This window comes from Rhinoderma darwinii, chromosome 10 (assembly GCF_050947455.1).
Source record: "Rhinoderma darwinii isolate aRhiDar2 chromosome 10, aRhiDar2.hap1, whole genome shotgun sequence".
In the NCBI taxonomy this organism is placed as follows: Eukaryota; Metazoa; Chordata; class Amphibia; order Anura; family Rhinodermatidae; genus Rhinoderma; species Rhinoderma darwinii.
The window spans coordinates 26,238,450-26,261,850 of record NC_134696.1 but is presented as its reverse complement, the minus strand read 5'-3'; the positions used below and the strand labels follow the sequence as shown (position 1 = coordinate 26,261,850).

Below are 23,401 nucleotides of genomic sequence, written 5' to 3'. Positions count from 1 at the left end.
AGCACTCGTATGAGCGCTGCACCCTCTCTCATAAAAGCGGATGGGAGGTGGGGATGTCCTGGGAATCATCTATGTTTAGGGACTGGACAACCCCTTTAAAGGGTTATCAATGTATCAGTGTGTCTGAATCCTGGAACCCCCTGTTTAAAAGCATGAAGGGGCTACGGTGCCGGCTAGAGCTTTATGGCCCCTTGTTTGTTTATCCAGGCAGCTAATCTGTACGTGCGGCTGTCTGGTATTACAGCTCAGCCAAATTTGACTTCTGATGAACGGCGGGCTGGCTCCTGGAGTTGAGGGACTTCCACCGATCGAACATTGATGGCCTTTTCAAAATGTCCTTTTACACCGGCCATGAAAACGAGGGGCGATCAACGAGAGAGCTTGTTGATCGCCGCTCCTTTCACAAAGAGCTATGATCGGTTATGGATGGGGACGAGCGGTCGTTACCACGATCATTCATCCGCATACATTTCCATCATTTAGGCAGCACGTCGCCCTGTTTACACAGGGAGATGTGATGCTGACTACCAACAACTTTTTGCTGAATGAATGATACAATGAATGAGCGTTTGGTCGTTCATTAGCGGATCGTTGCCCTGTTTACACAGGGCAGTTATCGGCATTCATATGGATGCTCGTTTGCCCGATCATTCGCCCGTGCAATAGGGCCTTTACATCTGCAATATCTGATGTTAAATATTAAATCTCCTAAAAAATTAGGATATTCCTGTTCATGTTTGCCAGGCTAGCATTGTGACTCATTAAATAAACTCCATGTGCAGAGGAATTAAAGGTTAAGAAACTGCAGAGTCAGCATTCTGCATTTATTCACAATATGGTCTATAGTCTTTGTTACCTTGTTTGTCTCAAACGCCGATCTCATTTTTCCATAGCGGTGTTGTATTCAGTGCAGGGTCAGCAGATTCTAATCAGAATAAAAGGAGACTGTTACAATTATTCCCACACTTCCCAACACATACAAAGAAACTCTCTGTTAAGATATAAATCTATATTTTTTTACTCACCATAAAATCTTTTTCTCGTGGTATTCATTGGGGGACATAGCACCATGGTTATAAGCCCTTGCCGCTAGGAGGCTGAGACTAGGCAGGAAAAGTCTTGGCTCCCAAAGGCAGTGGCTCAATCGGGTTGTACCAAAAGCAGAAGACAAATAAAACCAAAACAAGCCCATGGTCCAAGGAGAAAAACCAACCAAAGGACCTGCAACAAACCAAAAGGAGGGCGGGATCGGTCTCCCCCAATTCATATAAACGAGAAAATACGAAAATAAAATTTATACAGACCGTAAAAATCTTTTTGTCGTATCATTGGGTGACACAGCACTATGGGACTTCATAGAGAAGTCCCAGAGAGTGGGAATAAGAAGTTAAAGAGGCTCTGTCACCACATTATAAGTGCCCTGTCTCCTACATAAGGAGATGGGCGCTATAAAGGTATTTAGATTTTTGCTAATGAGTTTCTTAATGCTCAACTGGGCGTGTTTTTACTTTAGACCAAGTGGGCGTTGTACAGAGGAGCGTATGACTAGTGATCTCGTTGTAACCTGTCATTTACAGCGTAATCTCGCGAGATCACGCTTCCTCTGCTGTAACTACCACAGAAACAGTAACGAAGTGCAGAGATTGTGAATAGACATCCCGTGGAATGTCTATTCACTGTCTAAACACTTCAGTATCGTTAATGTGTTCGTCTAAGACACCACATAGCGATCTAAAAGGATCCCTATGCGCTGAGTAAATGAATGGAGAGGAGTGCATGATGCTGATTGGTCACTGATTGGTCAGCGTCATACACTCCTCTGTACAACACCCACTTGGTCTAAAGTAAAAATACGCCCACTTGGGCATTAAGCAACTCATTAGCATAAACCGAAATCGCTAATAAAGTGGTGAAAACAGATCGTTTTTTTTAAATAAAAAGCATTACTGTCACCTACATTACAGCGCCCATCTTCTTATATAGGAGATAGGACACTTATAATGTGGTGACAGAGACGAAGTAAAAAAAAAGAAAAAAGTACAGCCTGCAGCACCCTACGGCCCAGACTGGTAAAGCTCTGTGGATGTGTGCACCGAAATCCAGGTAGCAGCCTTACGTACCTTACAACAGAAGCTTGATGCCTGACCGCCCAGGAGGCATCAACTAGAATAGGCAGTGACGCGTAGAGGGGAGGAACCTTATCCTTGGGCATATATGCTACTGAGATCACAGAGAGCCCCGAATAAACAATGATGGCCTTGGATGCTTCCAGGAAAGCTATGCAGTGAAATATCCAGCAAGGCTTAAAAAGGAGCAACCTGAAGAGCTTCCAAGACAAAACTGAAATCCCAATGATCAGTGGGTCGTCTGAATGGAGGGACAGCATCAGCCACGGTTTACAGAAAAGTCTTTACTTGAGAACAAAGCGCCAAGGCGCGTTGAAAAAGTATGGCCAGAGTAGACTCCTGACCCTTAAATGGGTATTCCGGTTTACAACACGTTACCCCCTATCCGTAAGGGTAAGGTGTAACTTGCTGATCAGTGGGTGTCCGAGAGCTGGGACCTCCGCCTTTTACGAGAACGGGGGTCCCGAACCCCTCGTTTGAACCGAGCTGCGGGTCGCTCATGTGCACTACCGCCCCATTCATTCACTATGGGATCGCCAGAGATATATATATATATATATATATATAAAAAACACACATTTTTTACAAGCATTAAAATAAGTCTCAAACATAAAATATACACATATTTGGTATAGTCGCAGCCGTAGTAACCTGCACAAGTTTATAGCATTATTTATGATGCGCACGCTGTAAAAACAATAAAAACGCTTTCTTTCACTTAATGTGAGGCACGAGGTATTATGAATTTTGAACCTCCATGTGCCTAATATTATTAGTAATTAACCCAATGTTGTCCATTATACTTGAGAAACATGATGGGGTTAATGAATAATGTGAGGCACGTGGAGGTTCAAAACTCATCACACCCCGCGCCTCGCATCAGAAAATGGAAGAACTTTTTTTAAATTATTATTGTTGGAAAAGTATCGTTTTGGTATCGAGAATCGCAATACTACACGAAGTATCGGAATCGAAGTTCAAATTCTGATATTGTGACAACCCTATGGTATTGTACAATATGGGATTTCATACCGAGTACATCTCTACCTAGAGATGGGGAACACTGACTCAATTCAGGAAGCAATTTAGCTTTCCTTATTGATCCAATCTCCTCCATATAGCTCTACACTATCCCAATGACATGCAATCATGAACCTGCTAAATTACAAAAATCGACATGGCTAGAGAAAACAATCACTGCTGATGTAAACCTGAACCAGCAAAATAACAGCTTGACTCAAACTGGGTCCCATTGGCAAAACCGCCTTCCTTCAAATGATGCCCATTGTCAGTTCTTAGGAAATACAACACATTCATTTCATTGGTCAAGTTATTGAACTGGTCAGGACCTCCAATACCGCTTTCACAGCATAGTGTCCACAATTGTACCCCATATATTCAAGACTGAAGTGGAAATTTAAATAGTTGACAAGAATTAACAAAAACAAGAGCAATTTAAACAATTAAAAATTGCATTTTAATTCTACAAATATACAATAGTGAAAAATAAATACGTCAAAGACGTCAGTCCCTGTTATGAATCAAGGTCCTCATTTGGAATGAAACATTCATGTATGATGTGGTGCCAGATGCATCTGCTCCTGTACTGGGGTCGTTTGCAGGGGCTTGAATCCTTGCCCTCTGTTATTTATTCCAAAGTCGAAAATAAAGTCTATTTCTTCTTTGGCACACTTAAAACTTGAGGCTGAATCCCGGCCCTGCTGCAGATGCCCCCTGATTAGTGGTTGTCAGGTGAAACCCAGTTTCCTTGAGATCATCATCCCCCTGAAATAAAACGGAAGAGATTACGAGAAGCTAAAACAAACAAGTGCATTTTATAAAGTCCATCATATACATCGACAATGCAAATACATAGGCCATCATGGGCATGTTCACCACATATATATATATCCACATAAAAATTGGAGTAACTTTGTAAATATATTTCATTACTTATTTTGTTGTGATCCTGAGTTACAGCCGATATTAAAACTCCAGAGCTGCATTTATAATTCTGTAAGCTTCAGAACTAACTCAGGTGCGGTCACTGTGCCTCAAGCCATGGGGTAATCTTTGGCACCCAGTGTGCTGAAAGAACTTTGTTTTGCTTAAAGATCCAATGTCTACCTAATAGGTGGTGGTCAAAAGCCCTCTCCTGATCAAGATGGAAAAATTTAGGATACACATAAACCGGGGGACTATAAGAAATGTGCTCTCAGAAATGGGTCAACATAAAACCAGTAAAATGTTAACGCGACCCTCCAGTTATAAAATACATTTTCCATAATACCCCTTTTAAAATTGTAGTCATACCCCTTAGTCTATTTTGTTTTTCTCTCCTCCTTCCTTTCTAAGATTCCAAGTCCCATAAGTTTTTTTTATCGGTCATGGCCGGCTGTACTTTAAGACTGCCGTACCATATAAACACAGTGCCATTTTGTATGCAAAGGTAGTCCGGGCCTCTATTTTTCCAAACAATAGGGCACATCAGCACTTTGACCAACTCCCTAACCTTCCCCCCCTGCAGCTCCTCTAAAGACAGTGAGGAACGTTCCTCCCAACTGTCAATGAACACCGAGAAAAGGGCGCGTTGAAGATGCGACGTCACTAAGGGCATACAGGGGACGCGGCGAGCTCACGCAGGATCTTAGAGGAGTGGGAGGTGAGAACTAGGTTAAGTCATAATGCCAAGTCTCACTGCCCACTCCGCTGGACCAAAAGAAGACTTCAAGATGGCACCCGAAAATGAAACGCTACAAAAAAAGGTGAGTGCAGAAGGAGCATGATCTGTAACGATTTGCAATTCAAAGTCCTCGTCTATAGTTTTTACCATCAGTAAACATGAAAATGGCACAAAATGATGTAAATGAGCGAATTGTAATAATGTTTTGTAAAGTTGTAATCGTTTTAATTTCACTAACAAATCCTAATCACATGACGAAAATTAAGGTCTGGATTTTACATCCGTTTAGAATTAAGCTGTCCCATGAAATCCTAATGCTCCCAGCAGAACAGACATGTAAAGCTACTTGGCAGATATTAGATCAGTACTAATCATAGTAGGCACTAGATCAACAAGCAGCTCACCAATTGACTGTAACCGAGTCCTCCCTCTGGCGGACGAGGGCTTGTGCCACGTTTCACCCTCTGCTGTTCACTTTTTGCTGGCCACGTTGGAAACATGGATGGGTCGATCGGCAAGGGGGTCTCACCAAAATATTCGTGCTTCAAACCGTCTTCAGCAGTAATTCTTTTTGCAGGACAGTAGGTCAGAAACCTGAGGGAAACAATACTATTTAGGTGGCAATAGCAACTGGTCACAATAATTTTCTCCAGATCCCCCCCCTACTATAAATGGAAACTTGTGTCACATATAACCGTGCATTAAAAACACTGAAATAAAACGATTTACTTGTTCATGAGGTCAAATCCTTGGTCTGAGAGAAGAGCCCCAAATCTCTTCCGGAGGTTGTTATAAGGATATTCAGAAAAAGTCATTTTCTTCACTGCTGGAAGCTCATTGTAACCAGGCCAAATCTTCTCACTTGGGGTACCCAGATCCTAGAAGAAAAAAAAAAAATGTATTACAAATGACTGAAATTGAAATATAGTTTTCCAAGGAGCACCTTGTAGCATCTGTAATAAATGCGAGAGAACACATGGTCATAAAACCAAGTGGCAAAACGCTAGGCTTATCTATGACCGCATGTATTAAAGGGGTTGGCTCACCAGACATTAGTGGCGTTGTCCCAAGATAAGGCACCGTTGTCTGATTGGTGGGGGTCATAGCGTTGTGACCCCGCCTCCTCCTGCGCCAGTCACTATAACAAAGTGGCAGTAGAGACAGGACAGCGCCATGCTACTTGATCTCTTGCTGCGGCTGCTTGTCTTTTTCTAAGTGGGTGCATAAAAGTCCAATAAAATTAATGGCCGTCCCAGCAGCCACCCAGAATAGCAGGGAACAGGCGACAAAATTGCACGGTGCATTCCTTATAACTTCTGCCACTTTGTTCTAGTGATCAGCGGGGGTTATAGCTGGACGGCTGTCGATGGATATGTCTGTGGTGCGGCACAATTAAAGCCAGCTTTACCTTAAAGATCTTGTTAATCTGATCAATCTCAGATTTTCCTGGGAAGAGAGGCTTTTGGGTCAGAAGTTCACCAAATATACAGCCCACTGACCACAGGTCTATGGCTGTGGAGTATTCCTGTGTAGAGGATATAAAAGAAAAACAAATGAAATCTCATTTTAACTAACCTTTGAGATCAACTTTTTTTTTTTTAATGCTCCAAAGCATCTAAATTGAGAAACAGCGCAATCCCGCAAATAGTCTCGACATAAAACCTTTGTGTCTGCAGTTCCTGTGCAGACCTCTGTGTCTTAATGTTTCAGACTATAAACAAAAGTATATACTCCGATACTGCAGTTATACTTCCCTTCCATCTGTCCCCTGCGTCTTGCTTACATCTATTCGATAGGTTACCAAGAAGCAGGGGACAAATGGGAGTATGACAGCAAGGTAAGACTATTTGCAAAGTGGCTTTATTTTGGATACATTAAAGAGGCTCTGACACCAATTTAATACTTCTCGATCTCCTACCTAATGTAATAAACGCTTTGATGCTGATAACTACTGTTTGTTTTTTGTAAAAATGTTTATTATAGACAAAGTTCTGATCATTCTTAGATTTATGCAAATTTTTTTATAAACTGGGCGTTGTTTTTTTTCGTTTCACCAAGTGGGCGTTGTAAAGAAAAGTGTATGATGGTGACCAATCAGCGTCATACACTTCTCTTCATTCTTGCCCAGCTTTATTCACAGCCCAGCGTGATGTCCGCTAGAATTACGAGATCACGCTGTGACGACACTTACTCCCGCAGGTCTTTCATCGGAGCGGCTGGAGAATGACCAGACATCGCCTCGAGCCCTGCCAGGACGATTATCCTCCTCAGCAGCAGTCCTGGCACGGCTGGAGGCGAAGTCTGGTCAATCTCCCATCGCACCGGAGAAGGAACTGCGAGAGTAAGTGACGTCTCAGCGTGATCTCGCAATTCTAGCGGAGATCACGCTGGGCTGTGAATAAAGCTGGGCAAGAATGAAGAGAAAAGTGTATGATGCGGATTGGTCAGCATCATATACTTTTCTTTTGGTGAAACGAAAAAAACAAAACGCCCAATTGGGCATTTCGAAAAAATGTGCATAAATCTAAAAATGAGCAGAACTTTTGGCGATGATAAACGTTTAAAAAAAACAAAAAACAGTAATTATCAGCATCAAAGCGTTTATTAGGTAGGAGATAGAGAAGTATTAAACTGGTGACAGATCCTCTTTAAAGAAATATAAAAATCTAGTTGTAAAGTTGTACATAGATTTTAAGTGCACTTACCTTTGCGCCAAGAAGTAGTTCTGGAGCGCGATACCACAAGGTAACCACAATGGGAGTGTAAGGCTTAAGAGGAGATCCATATTCACGGGCTAAACCAAAATCTCCAACCTGCAAAGTAAAAAATCCAATCAAAGCATATCCAGAATGGATATAAAATAACAGAAAATTGGTTAAAGATCGGTAGATCCCATAAGTTGATATTCGTCTTTAGTGACGCTACACGAATATATTAGAGCACTCCATAAAAAAACAACAACTCCCTAATGTATTCTCATTACTGAAATCCTTTCACAAGCCGGAGCGTTCTGACAATAACCTCTCAGGACACAACCACAGATATAGAAAACACAGCTTGCGGTCTGTGGAGCAGCAGACACAGGCTGACCTAAAACAGCCCCCGTCAGACTAACAGTGAATTGCCTGCTCTAACTGGATGGTTCCTGCTTATAATGATTGTGTTTCCATTAAGATCTATGTATGAGGGAACTGGTATTTATCTAATTCCCTAATACATAAGTGTAGGATTACCAAAAAGAGCAGGACTGGGTATGTACAGTTTTGCAGTCTGCAAATGTAAACAGTGTCCTCATTCACTGACTGCAATAAAAGATCTTGAAAATGGTGAGAAATAGAAACAAAGTAAATTAGAAAGAGGTAGAATTGTTCATTTATACAGCGATTAAGCTTTATTGACCTAGTACCAGAAAGCCCCTTTAAATAAACTACCCATTGATGTTCAAAGCGGACTAGACTAAACCTTGTAAAGATCATATAATAATTCAGTGGCTCTGCAGGCTAAAGTCACCAGGACTTTCAAGCAGTGTCTGATGCAGAGCTAGTTTGTGCTCACTACTATTGGCGGAGGTCCGATTGGTGGAGGTCCCACTGCTGGGACTCCAGCCGATCACTAGAACAAAGTGGCAGCTGAACTAGGAAGCCGCTTTTTCTCCTTTAAAGGGGTTATCCGGGCACGGGGCTGTTTTTCATACTGATGACCTATACATCAGGTCCGACACCTGGACCCCACGCCGATCAGCTGCTCTGGCTGCCTCAAGGCACCGGATGTCCATGCCAGAAGCAGATGGCTCCAGTCACAGTATAGCGGCCGCTACTCAGTTTACAGAGCCATCTGCTTCAAGCACTGAACAATGCATAACATCCGGCGCCCAGAGGCAGCCGGAACAGCTGATCAGTGTGGGGTCCGGGTGCCCCCTTTAAGCACCGATTATATACGGATGACATATCCTTTGGACCATCCTGTGCCCGGGGCAACCCATTTAAGTTCAGCTCCGCTTTATCCAGGAGGCCTCCTGCACAGCCATAATGGAATGACCAGCTTCCATAGCAATCTGTAGAGGTCACGGCAGGCGGATCCCCACCGATTGAATATTGGTGGCATATTCTGACTATATGCCACCAATGTCGTTGATGAGACAACCCGTTTAATGTGGACGGAAGCCATACCTTTAATATACCGGCATGACTGAGCAGTAAATTGGAGGTCTTGAGGTCCCGGTGAAGAATCCAGTTATCATGAAGGTGGCGGACGCCCCTCAACAGCTGAATCATAAGGGTTTTCACTTCACCTGTGAAGGGAGGAGATGGGTGAATGATGGTTTATTTGCTTTTCTAAAATGAATTGAGTTTGAAATGAACCGTTCACTACTAATAAGTAACAGATGTTGGTTGGAAAAACAGAAGAGACAAAACTTACTGGAACGATTAAAACAGGTCATCGGGTTTAAGGAATTAAAATCTATTTCTGAGAAACGCCGACTTTTCAAAACCTGTTCTAGTCTTACAATGACATCAAGACTAAACTATGGAACATTTCACCCGTGTAAATAAAGGACAATGAGAACGGTTGAATAATATTCAATAGACTCGGCTGTGGCAGAGATGACTGTTGCTACTTTGCCAATGATATTCTGGATGTCTCGAAAAAAAAATTGCAATAATCTGCTTTGCCCGTTAATCTCTTCCGTTTACTATTTCGACAATATAGAAATGTCAGCTTAAAAGGGGTTTTCATCAAAGGATTTTCCATTTATTGCATATGCTTATTGATCAATGGAAAAACCCCAGGACACCACCTCTCAGCAGAACGAAGGCACTATGATGTTTTCTGGAGTGCCGTGGCCCCTTTACTTTTGCTCAAACCAAACCTGCACTGATAATAATGATCTTTCATAAGGGTAGGCGGTCAAGTTAATTTCCTGGAAAGCCCCTTAAAAAAAACCAAAAAAACAGCAAAGTAAACTTGGTTTCAATAGCTTTTAAAGACCTTTAGGTCAATTCAGTATTTAGTCTGAATGAATAATAAAAAATTTCGTGACACAGGCATAGAACAGGTCTGCGCCAGCAGAACTGCAGTCCTTACAGCCACTGCCTTTACATATGCAAGTGCGCTAAACACGTAGATGGCGACTTTGAAATGGTCTTTTGCATACAGCCTGTGAAAATGTCTGAAGTTTAGAGGTCTTGTCGATAAATGCTTGTATGGAAATTGTCCCTATCCCACAAACTTCCAGAACAAAAGGGATGCAGAACTTCTAAAGTGTGGAATAGTCCCAATTAGGGATGCACGATGCATCGAAACTTCGATACTGTGCATCCCCAAACGGTTCGATACCGTTGTTTCATGTATTTCGATACGAAGCGGTGCGGCCGCACAGCTCAGTATAGTAACACATGAATATATGAGAGCGGGGCTGCGGCTGTGTAATACAGCCATTGCCGCGCTCCTGAGTCCTGATAACAAGTGCGCACTGTCAGGATGAGGTAATGCTGCCGGCGCTGCACTAATGATTGCCGACACTGAAGACAGAACATGGCGGGCGCACTGCAAAACACCCCTGTGTTCTGTCTTCAGTGCCTGAACCGCCGCTCATTAGTGCAGCGCCGGCCGCATCACCTCATGCTGACCGCGTGTGCACTTCCTGTCAGGAGCAGGGCAATGGCTGAATTACACAGCCGCAGCCCCGCTCCATAGCGGCGGCGATCAGAGAAACCTCATCTCCGCCGTTATTCCCCTGAATGCTGCGATCACAGCGGACTGCAGCTTTCTGGGAGAAGGGAATTCCTGTGATGCGATAGAGGGTCACACCATATATGGGCAGACAGCCCAGGGTCTATTGAAGGACCCCAGGGCTGTCCTACCATAATTCCTGTTAGGGCATACTTAGATATGTCCTAACAACTGCCTGTGTACTATCCGTACACATGCTAATGTACTGTAATATAGATATATGTCAGTACATTAACAGGTTCCCGACCGCTGGCCGTATTTATACGGCCAGCGGTCAGGGTCTCTGAAGTCCGCCGTATAGACTATTTACGGCGGCACTTCAGAGACTGTGCACGCACGATCGCGTGCACACAGCTCTATGCCCTGGCTGTTGCTAACAGCCATGGGCACTGGGCAGAATGTCAGGGGGTCAATCACAGCGATCACATGCATTTCTGCATAGAAAACAGTGTGCACGCGATCGCGTGCACACAGCCCTGTGCCCACGCTGTTACCAACAGCTCTGGGCACTGGGCAGAGTATCAGCGACCACATTTGTTTTATTTTTACTTTTCTGGCAGTAAATCTCCTGCCTCTTTTCTTCTCCTCAAACATTGTTTCAGTTTGAGGAGAAGAAGAGACTCGGGAGAATTGCTGCCAGAAGAATACAGTGAAAAAAAATACAGTTACACTATAAAACATTCTCTGTATAGATAGATTTCTATCTATCTATACAATCTATCTATCCATCTATCTTTTTTTCTATCTATCTACCTTTCTTTCTTTTATTCTATTAGAATAGGCAGGTAGGGAGTATATAATTATATATATATCCACATATATGTAATATATATAGCAATAGCGGTTTATTTTTTTGTTAGCGGTAGTGTAGATATATATAGCAGTTAGTTTGTGTGTTTTATATAAAAAACAATTTGTTTAGTTAGTGTTAGTGTTAGTTACGTTATGGCGAGGAAGTTGTTTAGCGCCGAGGAGGCATACGCCATGCTGTGGTCTGAGTCGGAGACCGCATCAGAGATGGCGTCAGAGATGGAACCTGTTTTAGGTAGTGACGATGACAGCGTCACTTCAGGTTCATCTTCAGGGGACGTTGTCCCTGATGCAGTTGAAACTGCAGAACTTGAAAGCGCAGGGCCAAGTAGCGCTGTAGCACGGGACAGCCTGGTCCCTCCAGTCCAGGCTCTTGTATGGGCACTTGCCCCATCTTTTGGGCCTAGAATCCACGGATTTACTGCCACTCCTGGCATAACCGTGGACCATACAAATTTTGTCCAAATGGATTACTTCCATTTATTTATAACGGACGACATCCTAAATCAGATTGTCCACGAAACAAATTTATATGCCACTCAATATATAAGGCAGAAACCTTCATCCACCCATGCCAGAGATTGGACGCCCACCAATTTGCAGGAATTAAAAAAAAATTTGGGGCTCACCCTAAATATGGGTATTGTCAAAAAGCCCTCCATTAGGTCTTACTGGTCAACAAGACCCGCCCAAGCCACCCCAGTATATTCTGCAGTAATGCCCAGGTCTCGTTATGAGACAATAATGAGGTTCCTCCACTTCAATGACAACGCACAGGCCCCCCCAAGTACCGATGCAAACCGGGATCGGTTGTTCAAAATAAGACCGCTAATAAATTCCCTGAATAATTTATTTCTGCAACTCTACACCCCTGAGCAGAATGTAAGTGTGGACGAATCCCTCCTCAACTTTCATGGCAGACTTAGCTGTCGCCAATATCTACCTTCCAAAAGGGCAAGATATGGCGTTAAGCTCTACAAATTGTGTGAAAGCGGGTCAGGATATACCACCGCCTTCAGGATTTATGAAGGGCGGGACCGCACAATAAATGTTCCTGGATGCCCCCCTGATCTTTCCACCAGCAGTAAGATTGGGTGGGAGATAATGCAGCCTCTGCTTCACAAGGGGTACCACCTGTACTGCCATAATTTTTATTCGAGTGTGCCCCTGTTTAGGCATTTGCATGCTGCAAGGACTGGGGCATGTGGTACCATGCGCAAAAACAGAATTGGTTTTCCACAGCAATTAGTGGGGAAGCGCATGGTAAAGGGGGACTCCTGTGCTTATGCATCTGAAGAATCTGAAGAATTGCTGGCGGTCAAGTTCAGGGATCGCAAAGACGTGTATGTGCTAAGCACGATTCATACCGCAGGAACAGTGGCAGTGAGGGAAAGAGGGGCAACATCGGACAAGCACAAACCAGTGAGCGTGTCCCAATATAACAAGTACATGGGGGGGGTGGATTTAAGCGACCAGGTTTTACAGCCCTATTTAGTAAAACGCAAAACTAGAACCTGGTACAAAAAAGGTGGCCATTTATTTGTTACAGGTGGCCATCCACAACTCATTTGTGCTCTACAAAAAAAACAGAGGCAGAGACACATACCTGGATTTCCAGGGAAAAATTATTGAAGGCCTCATTTTTGATGTTCAGGACACCCGAGAATGCCCCCAGTCTGAGGATGTCACGCGACTGACTGAAAGACACTTCATCAGTCGGATTCCCCCAACACCAACCAAAAGCAACCCCCAGAAAAAGTGCCGCATCTGCAGAAAAGACGGGCACCGCAAAGATTCCCGATATTTCTGTCCCTCATGTCCCTCACAACCAGGCCTGTGCATTGAGCCATGTTTTAAAAAATACCACACTGTTCTGAATTATTAGATTTTAGTTAATTCGTTGAAAATATATTTGCCCTACATTACGTTTTTATTTTTCCCCTGATTTTACTCCAAGGGTGAGGGAGGGAATGGGTGGGGGGTGGATGTCATGTTTGCATATTCTCTAAAGTTCATCTGCTGGAGGGCTCCATGTGCTTATAAACCTGCAATTTCTTATTTTAGAAAACCCAAAAAAATAAATTCCCATTATACCCCTAGATGAATATTTTGGGATTTCTGCTTCAGGAGCAGATATTTTGGAAGTGTTATAGAAACTCTGTTGAGTTTTGTAAAACCAGCTTTGAAAAAAAGCGATTTGTGAAATAATCTTCTTCTATCGTCCGCCCTCCTACTTCTCTATGTGATAAATAAGGCCACATATTTGGTATCCCCGTGCACAGGAGAAGTGGCAGAATGTGAAAGGAGATGAATTTTGTCCGTGGTCTATGCCGTGTGTGAAAAATACTGGTATAAACTGACGCATTTGCTAAAAAATTGCTAATTTTATTTTGATCCATCTTATTCAAGAAACTTTCAGAAGAAAACTGGACTGTCAAAAAATATGATAAACCTCTTGAAGGAAACCTTGTGGGGTCTACTTGTGTGAATGAAGTCATTTATGGGGTGTTTCTAATGTTTCAGCAGCATTAGGCCCCCCAGAAAACAGTATGCGGCTATAAAATCAAGTGCAAAATTCCTGGACCGAAAAGGCCAAAAAGCCTCCTTTTATGCCAAGCCCTGGCACATGCCCGCACAGCGAATAAGGCACACATATTTGGTATCCCCATGCACGGGAGAAGTGGAAGAATGTGAAAGGAGATTAATTTTGTCCGTGGTCCATACCGTGTGTGAAAAATACTAGCCTAAACTGATGCAATTGCTAAATTCTTGCATTTTTTTCCAATTTTGCCCACTTTAGAGAAAAAAATAAAAATGATATATACTGACAAATGCCACTAAAACAAAGCCCTATCTGTCCTTTAAAAAGAGTGTAAAATTCAAAGATGAACTTTATTCACCTGCTGAGTTATAGTCATGTAAAGAAGCGCATAGCAAAATTGTGAAATTTGCTCTGGTCATTTAGCTGTAAAACAGCCTAGTCCTTAACCGGTTAAAGTTTAAAAATAAAGTAAAAACCTAAAGTAATATTAAATGTAAAAAAAATACACATACCTTTTTTTTTTCTTTTTACAATAAACATTAAAATAAGTCTCAATACATAAAATATACATATTTGTTATTGGCGCGGCTGTAATAACCCGCACAACAATTTGTTTGCGTCATTTATAATGTGTACGATGTAAAAAAATAAAATAGTTAAATTCATCATCACACCTCACGCCTCATCACAAAATGGAAAAACTTTTTTTTTATTACGGTTGGCAAAGTATCGAAATTGCAATACTAAACGAAGTATCGGTATCGAAGTCCAAATTCTCGTATCGTGACAACCTTAGTCCCAATGTGAATTAACCCCTTCCCCCTGCTTGCATTCTGGGCCCTAATGTCCAAGCCATTTTTTACATTTTTACATTGTCACATTCGAAGAGCTGTAACTTTTTTATTTTTGCGTCGGCATAGCTGTATAAGGTCTTGTTTTTTGTGGGACGACTTGTAGTTTTTATTGGTACCATTTGAGAGTAGATGCGACTTTTTGATCACTTTTTATCACATTTTTTTAAGTCAGGATTCACAGAAAACAGCAATTTTTCCATTGTTTTTTATTTTATTTTTTACGGCGTTCACAGTGCGGGTTAAATAATGTAACAGCTTTATAGTCGGGGTCGTTACGGACGCGGCGATACCAAATATGTGTAACTTTTTTGCTTTATTGTAGTTTTTTTTAATAGTAAAGCATTTTGTAAGGGGAAAAAGTGGGTTTTTCATTTTTTTTGTTTCACTTTTTTTTTTTATTAACTTTATTAAACTTTTTTACTAGTCCCACTAGGGGACTTCCCTATCCTCCGATCGCTATTATAATACACTGCAATACTTTTGTATTGCAGTGTATTACTGCCTGTCCGTTTAAAACGGACAGGCATCTGCTAGGTCATGCCTGCGGCATGATCTAGCAGGCATTCGCTCCAGGCAGACCTGGGGGTCTTTATTAGACCCCCGGCTGCCATAGAAGACACAGACACTCGGCGATTTTATCGCCGGGTGTCAGTGAGATGAGAGGGAGCTCCCTCCCTCTCTCCAAAACCATTCAGATGCGGTGCTCGCTATTGTACACCGCATCTGAAGGGTTAAACGGGTGAGATCGATACTAATATCGATCTCACCCGGCAGAGCAGGGACGCTCCCAGCCCTCAGCTGCCTCTGGCAGCTGAGAGCAGGGAGATTTCACGGCTCCCTGCTCTGTTTACTTTATTCTACAGCAGCGACGTAGAATGGCGGAGCTCTAGAATAAAGCCCACTAATGACCGCCGTAAAAAGGCTTATCGGCGGTCATTAAGGGGTTAAAAAGAGCTTCGGCCCCATTGTAGTCAAGGTCTTGCCCATGTTATCTGCTGATATCAAATGGGTCAAGTTGAAAAGACCTGGCGTCCAGATGTGATAAGCTAAGTCAGTATATTTGCACGCTATATCAATACCAGTTTATAAAGATATATATATATTTTTATTTACTATAAGGTGACAAATCCCTCAGTTCATTCACCTGGTAGGAAAGGCTGTTTCATGGTCTCCATGAGGCTCTTCAAATCATGTTCCACATAATTCATAACAATATAGATTTTGTCCATATTACTTCCAACAACAATTTCCTGGCAGAAAGAGAAGCAGTTTAAGTATAAGGACACAGAGAAGCGGTGGAAGTTGAATAACTTTTTCCCAGCCATACCCCTGAATAGTACATGGTATGTTGCGCCTTAAGCTTAGTTCACATTTGCCTCCGAGGCTCCATTAAAATGACGGAAACCATGATGAAAAAATGACAGAACCCATTAAAGCCAATGGGCTCTGTTGAGACGCCACTGGTGTCTGTAAATGAAGCCTAACTAGTAAACAAGTGGGAAGAGTGAGTGAGTGTGTGTATGTGTATATGTGTGTATATGTGTGTGTATGTGTATGTGTATGTGTATGTGTGTGTGTGTGTGTGTGTGTGTGTGTGTGTGTGTGTGTGTGTGTGTGTGTGTGTGTGTGTGTGTAATGCCTAGTCACACTCAAATTTGCACTCCCAAACTAAGTCAACAGGAGGCATTGAAACAGCTGAATTGGCATGCTTGGCTGTCCACCATATCTCCCATTGATTAGTAACTTTGCATGGCCACCTTTATGTGGTGCAAGAAACTTGTTTGGGAAGCTTGGCGGTGCCAAGTCCATCATTAAAAAAAAGAAGTAAATACCCTGGGAAGCGTTCATGTATATGTAACATTTATACCACAAAACATTTGGAATCACATACACCAACTATATTCTGGTACATATCATTCCAGCTGTCACTGTAAGGAATGGTCTGAAATAGCCGCAATCCGGAAATGGTTGAATGGCTGGGAATCAACGGTCATTAAAATGTGTGAGAGGAGGATAAACAATTACTAACAGGATTTCAACATTACCCATTCTGATGCTTACCCGGACCCTGACAATATTGTCATGCTGGGCTTTTAATATGGTGTTGATCTCTCGGAGGGATGTTATAGGGAATCCTTCCTTCTCTTTTTCCATTTTTAACCTCTTCAGTGCAACAATTTCATCTAGAAAGCAATAGGAAAATTAAACGATTGGATACGGAAACTTACGGCAAAATAGGATTGTGCCTAGACTAACAGAATAGTGCCCCCTGGTGGTCAAGATATGAAGCATAGTTATCTGACCATATAAGCGCACACACTATTTTTGACTATAAACTGCAATTGATGTAGTTTAAAAGGGACAATATGCGCCGACCAGGCAGCAAGAGCTACGTGCTCCCCCCTTCCCTTGGACTGCTCTTATAGCTAAAAGAAACTGAAAATATGGATGTCAGAAGAACTATGCTTAAAAAAAAGTTTATGGACCTGTCTTCTTGTCCTTTGCTCTGTACACAACTCCATAGGTCCCTTCCTCAATGCGATTCAGGCACTGAAACTCCTCCACACTGCGGCAGCCCTAGCAAAAATAAGGAAAAACAGTTACGTAATAATAGTAAGATCAGACCAATTTTTTATTTTTATTTTATTAGTGTTTCCTCCATTTTACCTGTAGCGCCGGAAGATATTTAGGAAATTCCTGCTTCAACTCAACAGGTAACATGACAGGAGAATCAGGGACATATTCACCATCAGTCTGAGCATTTGAATGTGGGCTAGCGTTTCTAGTGTCTTCTTCGTCCTCCTCGTCCTCTTCTTCCTCACTTTCAGCAGAGTCATGATCAAATCTGGACTCTGTGACTGCAAAAAAAAAAAAAAATTCCGATACTGACAAAGTTACAAATAACACATTGTACAATTGATAATTCACTTCATACTAATTTTGGAGACCCAAATTATTTATATCCTTAAATTTAATACTAAGAAAAACAAACAAACCTCAGACCTCCCGCCCCCTCCAGAATGTTCTGCCTCTGGTGTTAAAGGGGTTGTCCAGCAACAGAAGGTGGGGGCCGCTTTTAGTGCCATACCTGTTCACAAGGTTGTGTGTGGTATTGCAACTCAGCTCCATTCACTTTAATGGAGCTGAGCTACAATACCAAACACAACCCATGGACAGGAGTGGCAGTGTTTCTGGAAGAAAGCAGCCATGTTTTTCTAATCCTGACTGTGTATTGGCAAGAACAATGTCTATGTACATAAGAGACAACATCCATGGTCACTAGCAGTTGAAGTATTTCCTATGTGGGGGCTCATGAATCGGCCGATTGGTTGTGGTGGTCAGTACAGACTCTGTCACCACATTATAAGTGCCCTATCTCCTACATAAGGAGATGGGCGCTGTAATGTAGGTGACAGTAATGCTTTTTATTTAAAAAAACGATCTATTTTCACAAAGTTAGGAGCGATTTTGGTTTATGCTAATGAGCTTTCTTAATGCCCAAGTGGGCGTATTTTTACTTTCGACCAAGTGGGCGTTGTACAGAGGAGTGTAGGACGCTGACCAATCAGCATCATGCACTCCTCTCCATTCATTTACACTGCACTAGCGATATAGATATATCGCTATGTGCAGCCTCGTACACAAGCCCTAACATTACTACAGTGTCCTGATAATGAATACACATGAAATCCAGCCTGGACGTCATGTGTACTCAGAATCCTGACACTTCTGAATCTTTTCTGTGAGATTTACAGCAACGGATACGAAATCTCGCGAGATCTCGGAGCTAAACGAGATTTGGTTTCACTTGCCGGAATCTCACAAAAAAAAGAGTCAGAAGTGTCAGGATTCTGAGTACACATGACGTCCAGGCTGGATTTCATGTGTATTCATTATCAGGACACTGTAGTAATGTTAGGGCTTGTGTATGAGGCTGCACATAGCGATATATCTATATCGCTAGTGCAGTGTAAATGAATGGAGAGGAGTGCATGATGCCGATTGGTCAGCGTCATGCACTCCTCTGTACAACGCCCACTTGGTCGAAAGTAAAAGTAAGCCCACTTGGGCATTAAGAAAGCTCATTAGCATAAACTTAAATCGCTCCTAACGTTGTGAAAATAGATCGTTTTTTTTAAATAAAAAGCATTACTGTCACCTACATTACAGCGCCGATCACATTATGTAGGAGACAGGGCACTTATAATTTGGTGACAGAGCCTCTTTAAACGGTGACCTGATAAAGGGCAGTGGGGGATCTCCGTAACAGTGTGCAGGTAAGTGAAACTAGACAAACAGGGCTTCATAACTTTTGTGGTTTTTTTTACGTGATAAATGTCTGATCGCTGGGGGCCCTACCAATCACTAGAACAGGGATCCCGAGCCCAAAAATCCCATCCCGCCTTACTGCATCCCCCACAGTGGAGAAGAGTTTGAATTGAGCGACTGTCGAGCATGTGCTCTGCCGCTCCATTCAAATGTTGCCAATATTGGAGATCACTATTTAAATGGGCTTTCCAGGCAGTAAAAATTGATAGCTCGGGGTCTGACTCCCAGGACCCCTGCCCATCAGCTGTTTTGAAGAGGGTGCAGCGCTCGTACGAGTGCTGCTTCCCCTTCATTTCCACTTGCTCAATGTGAATCTTCGACACGCATTTAGCAGCAATTCACAGGTATTGCAGACTTCTCCCATTCACTTCAATAGAGGAAGAAGGCTACAATACCTGTGAATCGCCACTAAATGCGTGTCGAAGATTCAGTGAGCAAGTGGAAATGAAGGGGAAGCAGAGCTCGTACGAGTGCTGCACCCCCTTCAAAATAGATGATCGGCGGGGGTCCCGGGATTCTGACCCCAAACCATCAGCTATTGATGGCCTATCCTGAGGATAGGCCATCAATTTCTACTGGCTGGAAAACCCCTTTAAAGTAGGTTACTTAAAATGCCCTTCATCCTCACCTATCTATAACAATTGCCAAGAGGATGACATTGATGTGGGGCGACATCACTCTTATTTCATGGTCATCCTTTTAAGCTGTAAGCAGTTTGGCCTAATGCACACGAACGTGGCAATTCTGCAGTCCGCAAGACCACAAATCCGTTGTGCGTAATTGCAGTCCATTTCTCCACAAAAAAAAAAACTTCCCTAGTGCATCCGTGTCTCATCAGTATTCACGGAGCCGCAAAAAAAGTAAGCCTGGAATTGGTCCCAACCCCCTGTAGGTCACATGATCCACAAATAGAGACAGTAAAATGCCAAGTCCTGGGTTTTTGCGGTCCGGACTTGCAGCTCTCACACGGATCCGTGAACATCGCGGGCGTCTGCGAAGGGCCATATAAATGAATGGGTCCGTGTGCTAGCCGCAAAATTGCAGATAGCACATAGACAAAAAAACAAACATGGCCGTGTGCATTAGGCCTTACAATCAAATCTACTGAAGGCTGAAGAACAGCAATATAGGGCTCTTACCAATGGGAACGTGATTTCCATTCTCTCTCTCCTCTTCCTCACTCATCTCTTCATCACTGACCTCTTCTGAAAAATCAATAATATTAATTTTATAAATGGTGAATATACCGTAATTTGTTTAGCAAAACAGGTTCCCAGGAAGTGAGCCGATGGTTAAGACAGAAAATGAACATTTGCTCTTTGTTAGAGAACCTATAGAAATATATACAGACATAATGGTGTTCAAAAGACAAAAATAACCAATAGTACACAATATGGCACTATCCAGTACATCAAAATACTTTATTAGAGAATATTATAAAAACGTATAGGCCATCATAAGTTAAAATAACACACTAAAATGTGGTGGTGGTGAAGGGACCACAATGCATACAGTTACATACACAAACACTAGGGTATGGTATATCAAAATAGAATAATAATACACCTCAAAAATCACTGGTATGTAAATACATTAATCACTAGAGAAGGGGTATAAATATGCAAATAACAACAATCAAAACCCAAACTCAGCCAAATACCAACCTGTGTTTTGCATATTGATCTCCCAAACACACAAACCGGACCACAATAAATGCCCCGACGCGCATTTCGCCGTCAACTTTTTCAAGTTTGCTCTTGGTTAGTAAGCAATGTGTATGACATTTCAAAACGGACAATTTGTTTCCACTCCTGTACTTAGATTGCTGGGCAGACGGCGCAGCGTCATTTCAAAGATGCAATTTGTAGGAGTGTCTTAATGTATAGCTATTACAATGACCATATTACTACCTGCAGTCTGTTCTGATGCCGCCTCTGAATTGCTTCCAGTCTCCTCCTCTTCTTCCTCTTCCTCATCCTCTTCTTCCTCCTCCTCTTCCTCTGCTTCATCTGACTCCTCAGAGCTGGTCTCTTCTTCCTCCTCTGACCCAGACGCAGACCCTGCTGGAGTGATATTAAAAACAAAAAATGGTTAAGTCTTTATAGGTACAGCCCATAAATTACCAAAATTAGTACGACATAGCCCTGAATGAAGGCCATGCAGCTACTAACATTTTAACAACTAAGATTTTAAAGGGGTTTTCCAGTCCCAAAAAATTGATGGTCGGGCGTGAAAGTCTGACTGCCGGCACCCCCCACCGATCAGCTGTTTTGAAGGGGCCACAGCGGTCATACGAGTGCTGCTTCCCCTTCATTTCCTTTACTTCTCACACTATGAATCTCCGACACACTTGTAACGGCGGTTCACACTATTACAGTCTAATCCTATTGAACAGAATAGGAGAAGGCTGTAATACTGTGAACCGCCGCTACAAGTGTGTCTGTGATTCACAGCATGAGCAGAAAAGGAGCTGATCTGTGGGGGTGCCAGGAGTTGGACCCCGACCGATCATATATTGATGGCCTACTCTGAGGATAGGCCATCAATTTTTGGGGGACTGAACAACCCCTTTAAACTGCTCAAGTTTGTCTGTAAGGATGAGGTGAATACATAGAAAGCAATAAAGGTGCCAGGGAAATAAGGAAACAAATTCTCCCTGCAGCAGATCCCAAGATCCAGAAACTGAGAAAGTTGCCTCCTCTGTAATTTACTGCTAGTCCTTAGATCTATCAGTCTGCTATACTGCCAAAAAGAGAACCCAGCAGCTCTCCTGACATGTCTGATTTAGTAAATACTTGTATTCACCATGAAATAATTATGGAGAATCTTTGCTTAGAACTCTGCATTGTGCAGCTCATTTGTTATTCCTCCTGGAAATATATGAATAATTTGCCAACTGGGTGATTGTCAGTGCGTAGGGACACATCTGAGATATACACATTCTCAGTTGTACTATACGATTAATAGTAAACTAGAAAAACCAGTTTCAAGTTAGTCCATGGTCATAGTCCCATATACACACACACACACACACACACACACACACACACACACACACACACACCACACAATCTGCTAAACAGACAAGGATATATCATTTTTCCTGTGGTCATTGTGCATTTTGGGATCCTCATCTGAAGAGAAATAACTGAAATGTTGGCAGACATCACTAATAATTTCTACAATGTAAGGGTCTATTTACATCTGCGTTACGATTTTCCTAATTCTGTTCCTTCAGAGAAACGGGAAATACCAGAGCGCCGGTCAGTTTCATAATGGAAGCCAACGGCGCCAGATCGCCCAATAACTTTAAATACTGGGTTCCCATCATTTTGCTGTATACTGCGCTATTTTGTCTAGCAAAAAAGAAAAAAAAAAAAAGACAGAATCCGTAAAGGAGGTTCCTGAAGGAGCCTCCGATGCAGATGTGAACAGAGCCTAGCAAATAATTAGTACAAGTACCTGAGGAGGATTCTGCAGAACTTGTTTTCCGTTCGCTGTCGCTGATATCTTGCAGGTCAGACAAGAGATCCCTCACATCTGGTCTGTCCTCTTTCACTGAGAGAAGCAAAAGCGACAGTTGCGATCCAGCACGAATCCAGATCATCGCTACGCTGCGGTCTGTTCGTTCTCATGGATACGTGAAGCTCGACCATGATAAGCGTGTATGGCTGAGAGTAAACAGCCCCTATTCCTCCTATAATGCATGTTATTTCTTTATAATGGGAAGTTGGCTATGGCCATCCCTGAGATCTTTTGCTAGAATGACAACAGTAAAAATGATGACAACGGTAAGAATGTTCTTAAATGGATTACCCACTTTGGATAATCCTAACACGACGATGAGAACCTCTTAAATAAGCAGTTATCGTCTGGGAATTATCCAACTGGCTTTTTTTTTTTTTTTTTTAAATCAAAAAAGGCCATCCATGCGTTGCACAGACGCGCTGGTTCTTCTATAGTCATTCTTTACAGCTGCTCTCAACTCTGGCTAAAAGAGGGGGGGGGGGTCTTAAGCAAACGACACCCTTATATTACATTCACATGCCCTAATAGGGTACATGGAATCGGGTGGTCTGCTTTAATGTCGTTCCTCTGTGTGCTGGGAAACCTATTATGTTCAGGGAGGCTTACCTTGTTTCCTCATCTCTCCTGCCTCCACCCTTTCCCGCTGTTGACGTGCAGGACTGCGACTGCGGTAATTTGCTTTATTTTTCTCTCCATGCTCCTCCCTTGCAGTTCTGTGATGAGCAGCTACTAGAGAATGAAAACCGGTCAGGCAAAAACTAAAATTAGAGCTTGGTACTGAAATCTACAAGTTGAG

At 42.6% G+C, this 23,401-nt stretch overlaps 1 protein-coding gene across 13 annotated transcripts in view; it reads right to left on the bottom strand.

Annotated features, from left to right (window-relative positions):
• Window positions 1-3,580: 3,580 nt before the first annotated feature.
• The window catches only part of LOC142661896 (cyclin-dependent kinase 11B-like), a 41,575-nt gene continuing 21,754 nt past the window's right edge, over window positions 3,581-23,401 (bottom strand). For 7 of the 13 annotated variants that reach the window (XM_075839576.1, XM_075839584.1, XM_075839581.1 and 4 more), the window contains 14 exons: window positions 23,212-23,334; window positions 22,540-22,635; window positions 20,988-21,140; window positions 20,217-20,282; window positions 17,416-17,606; window positions 17,235-17,325; window positions 16,810-16,931; window positions 15,893-15,998; window positions 8,979-9,100; window positions 7,515-7,622; window positions 6,218-6,334; window positions 5,539-5,687; window positions 5,214-5,403; window positions 3,581-3,911 (listed from right to left, as the gene is read on the bottom strand). In XM_075839576.1, the coding sequence (XP_075695691.1) occupies window positions 3,819-3,911; window positions 5,214-5,403; window positions 5,539-5,687; window positions 6,218-6,334; window positions 7,515-7,622; window positions 8,979-9,100; window positions 15,893-15,998; window positions 16,810-16,931; window positions 17,235-17,325; window positions 17,416-17,606; window positions 20,217-20,282; window positions 20,988-21,140; window positions 22,540-22,635; window positions 23,212-23,334 (1,727 nt within the window). In that variant the 3' untranslated portion in view covers window positions 3,581-3,818. The remainder of the gene's footprint in view (window positions 3,912-5,213; window positions 5,404-5,538; window positions 5,688-6,217; window positions 6,335-7,514; window positions 7,623-8,978; window positions 9,101-15,892; window positions 15,999-16,809; window positions 16,932-17,234; window positions 17,326-17,415; window positions 17,607-20,216; window positions 20,283-20,987; window positions 21,141-22,539; window positions 22,636-23,211; window positions 23,335-23,401) is intronic. The other 6 variants (XM_075839580.1, XM_075839590.1, XM_075839579.1 and 3 more) reach the window with 4 other exon arrangements.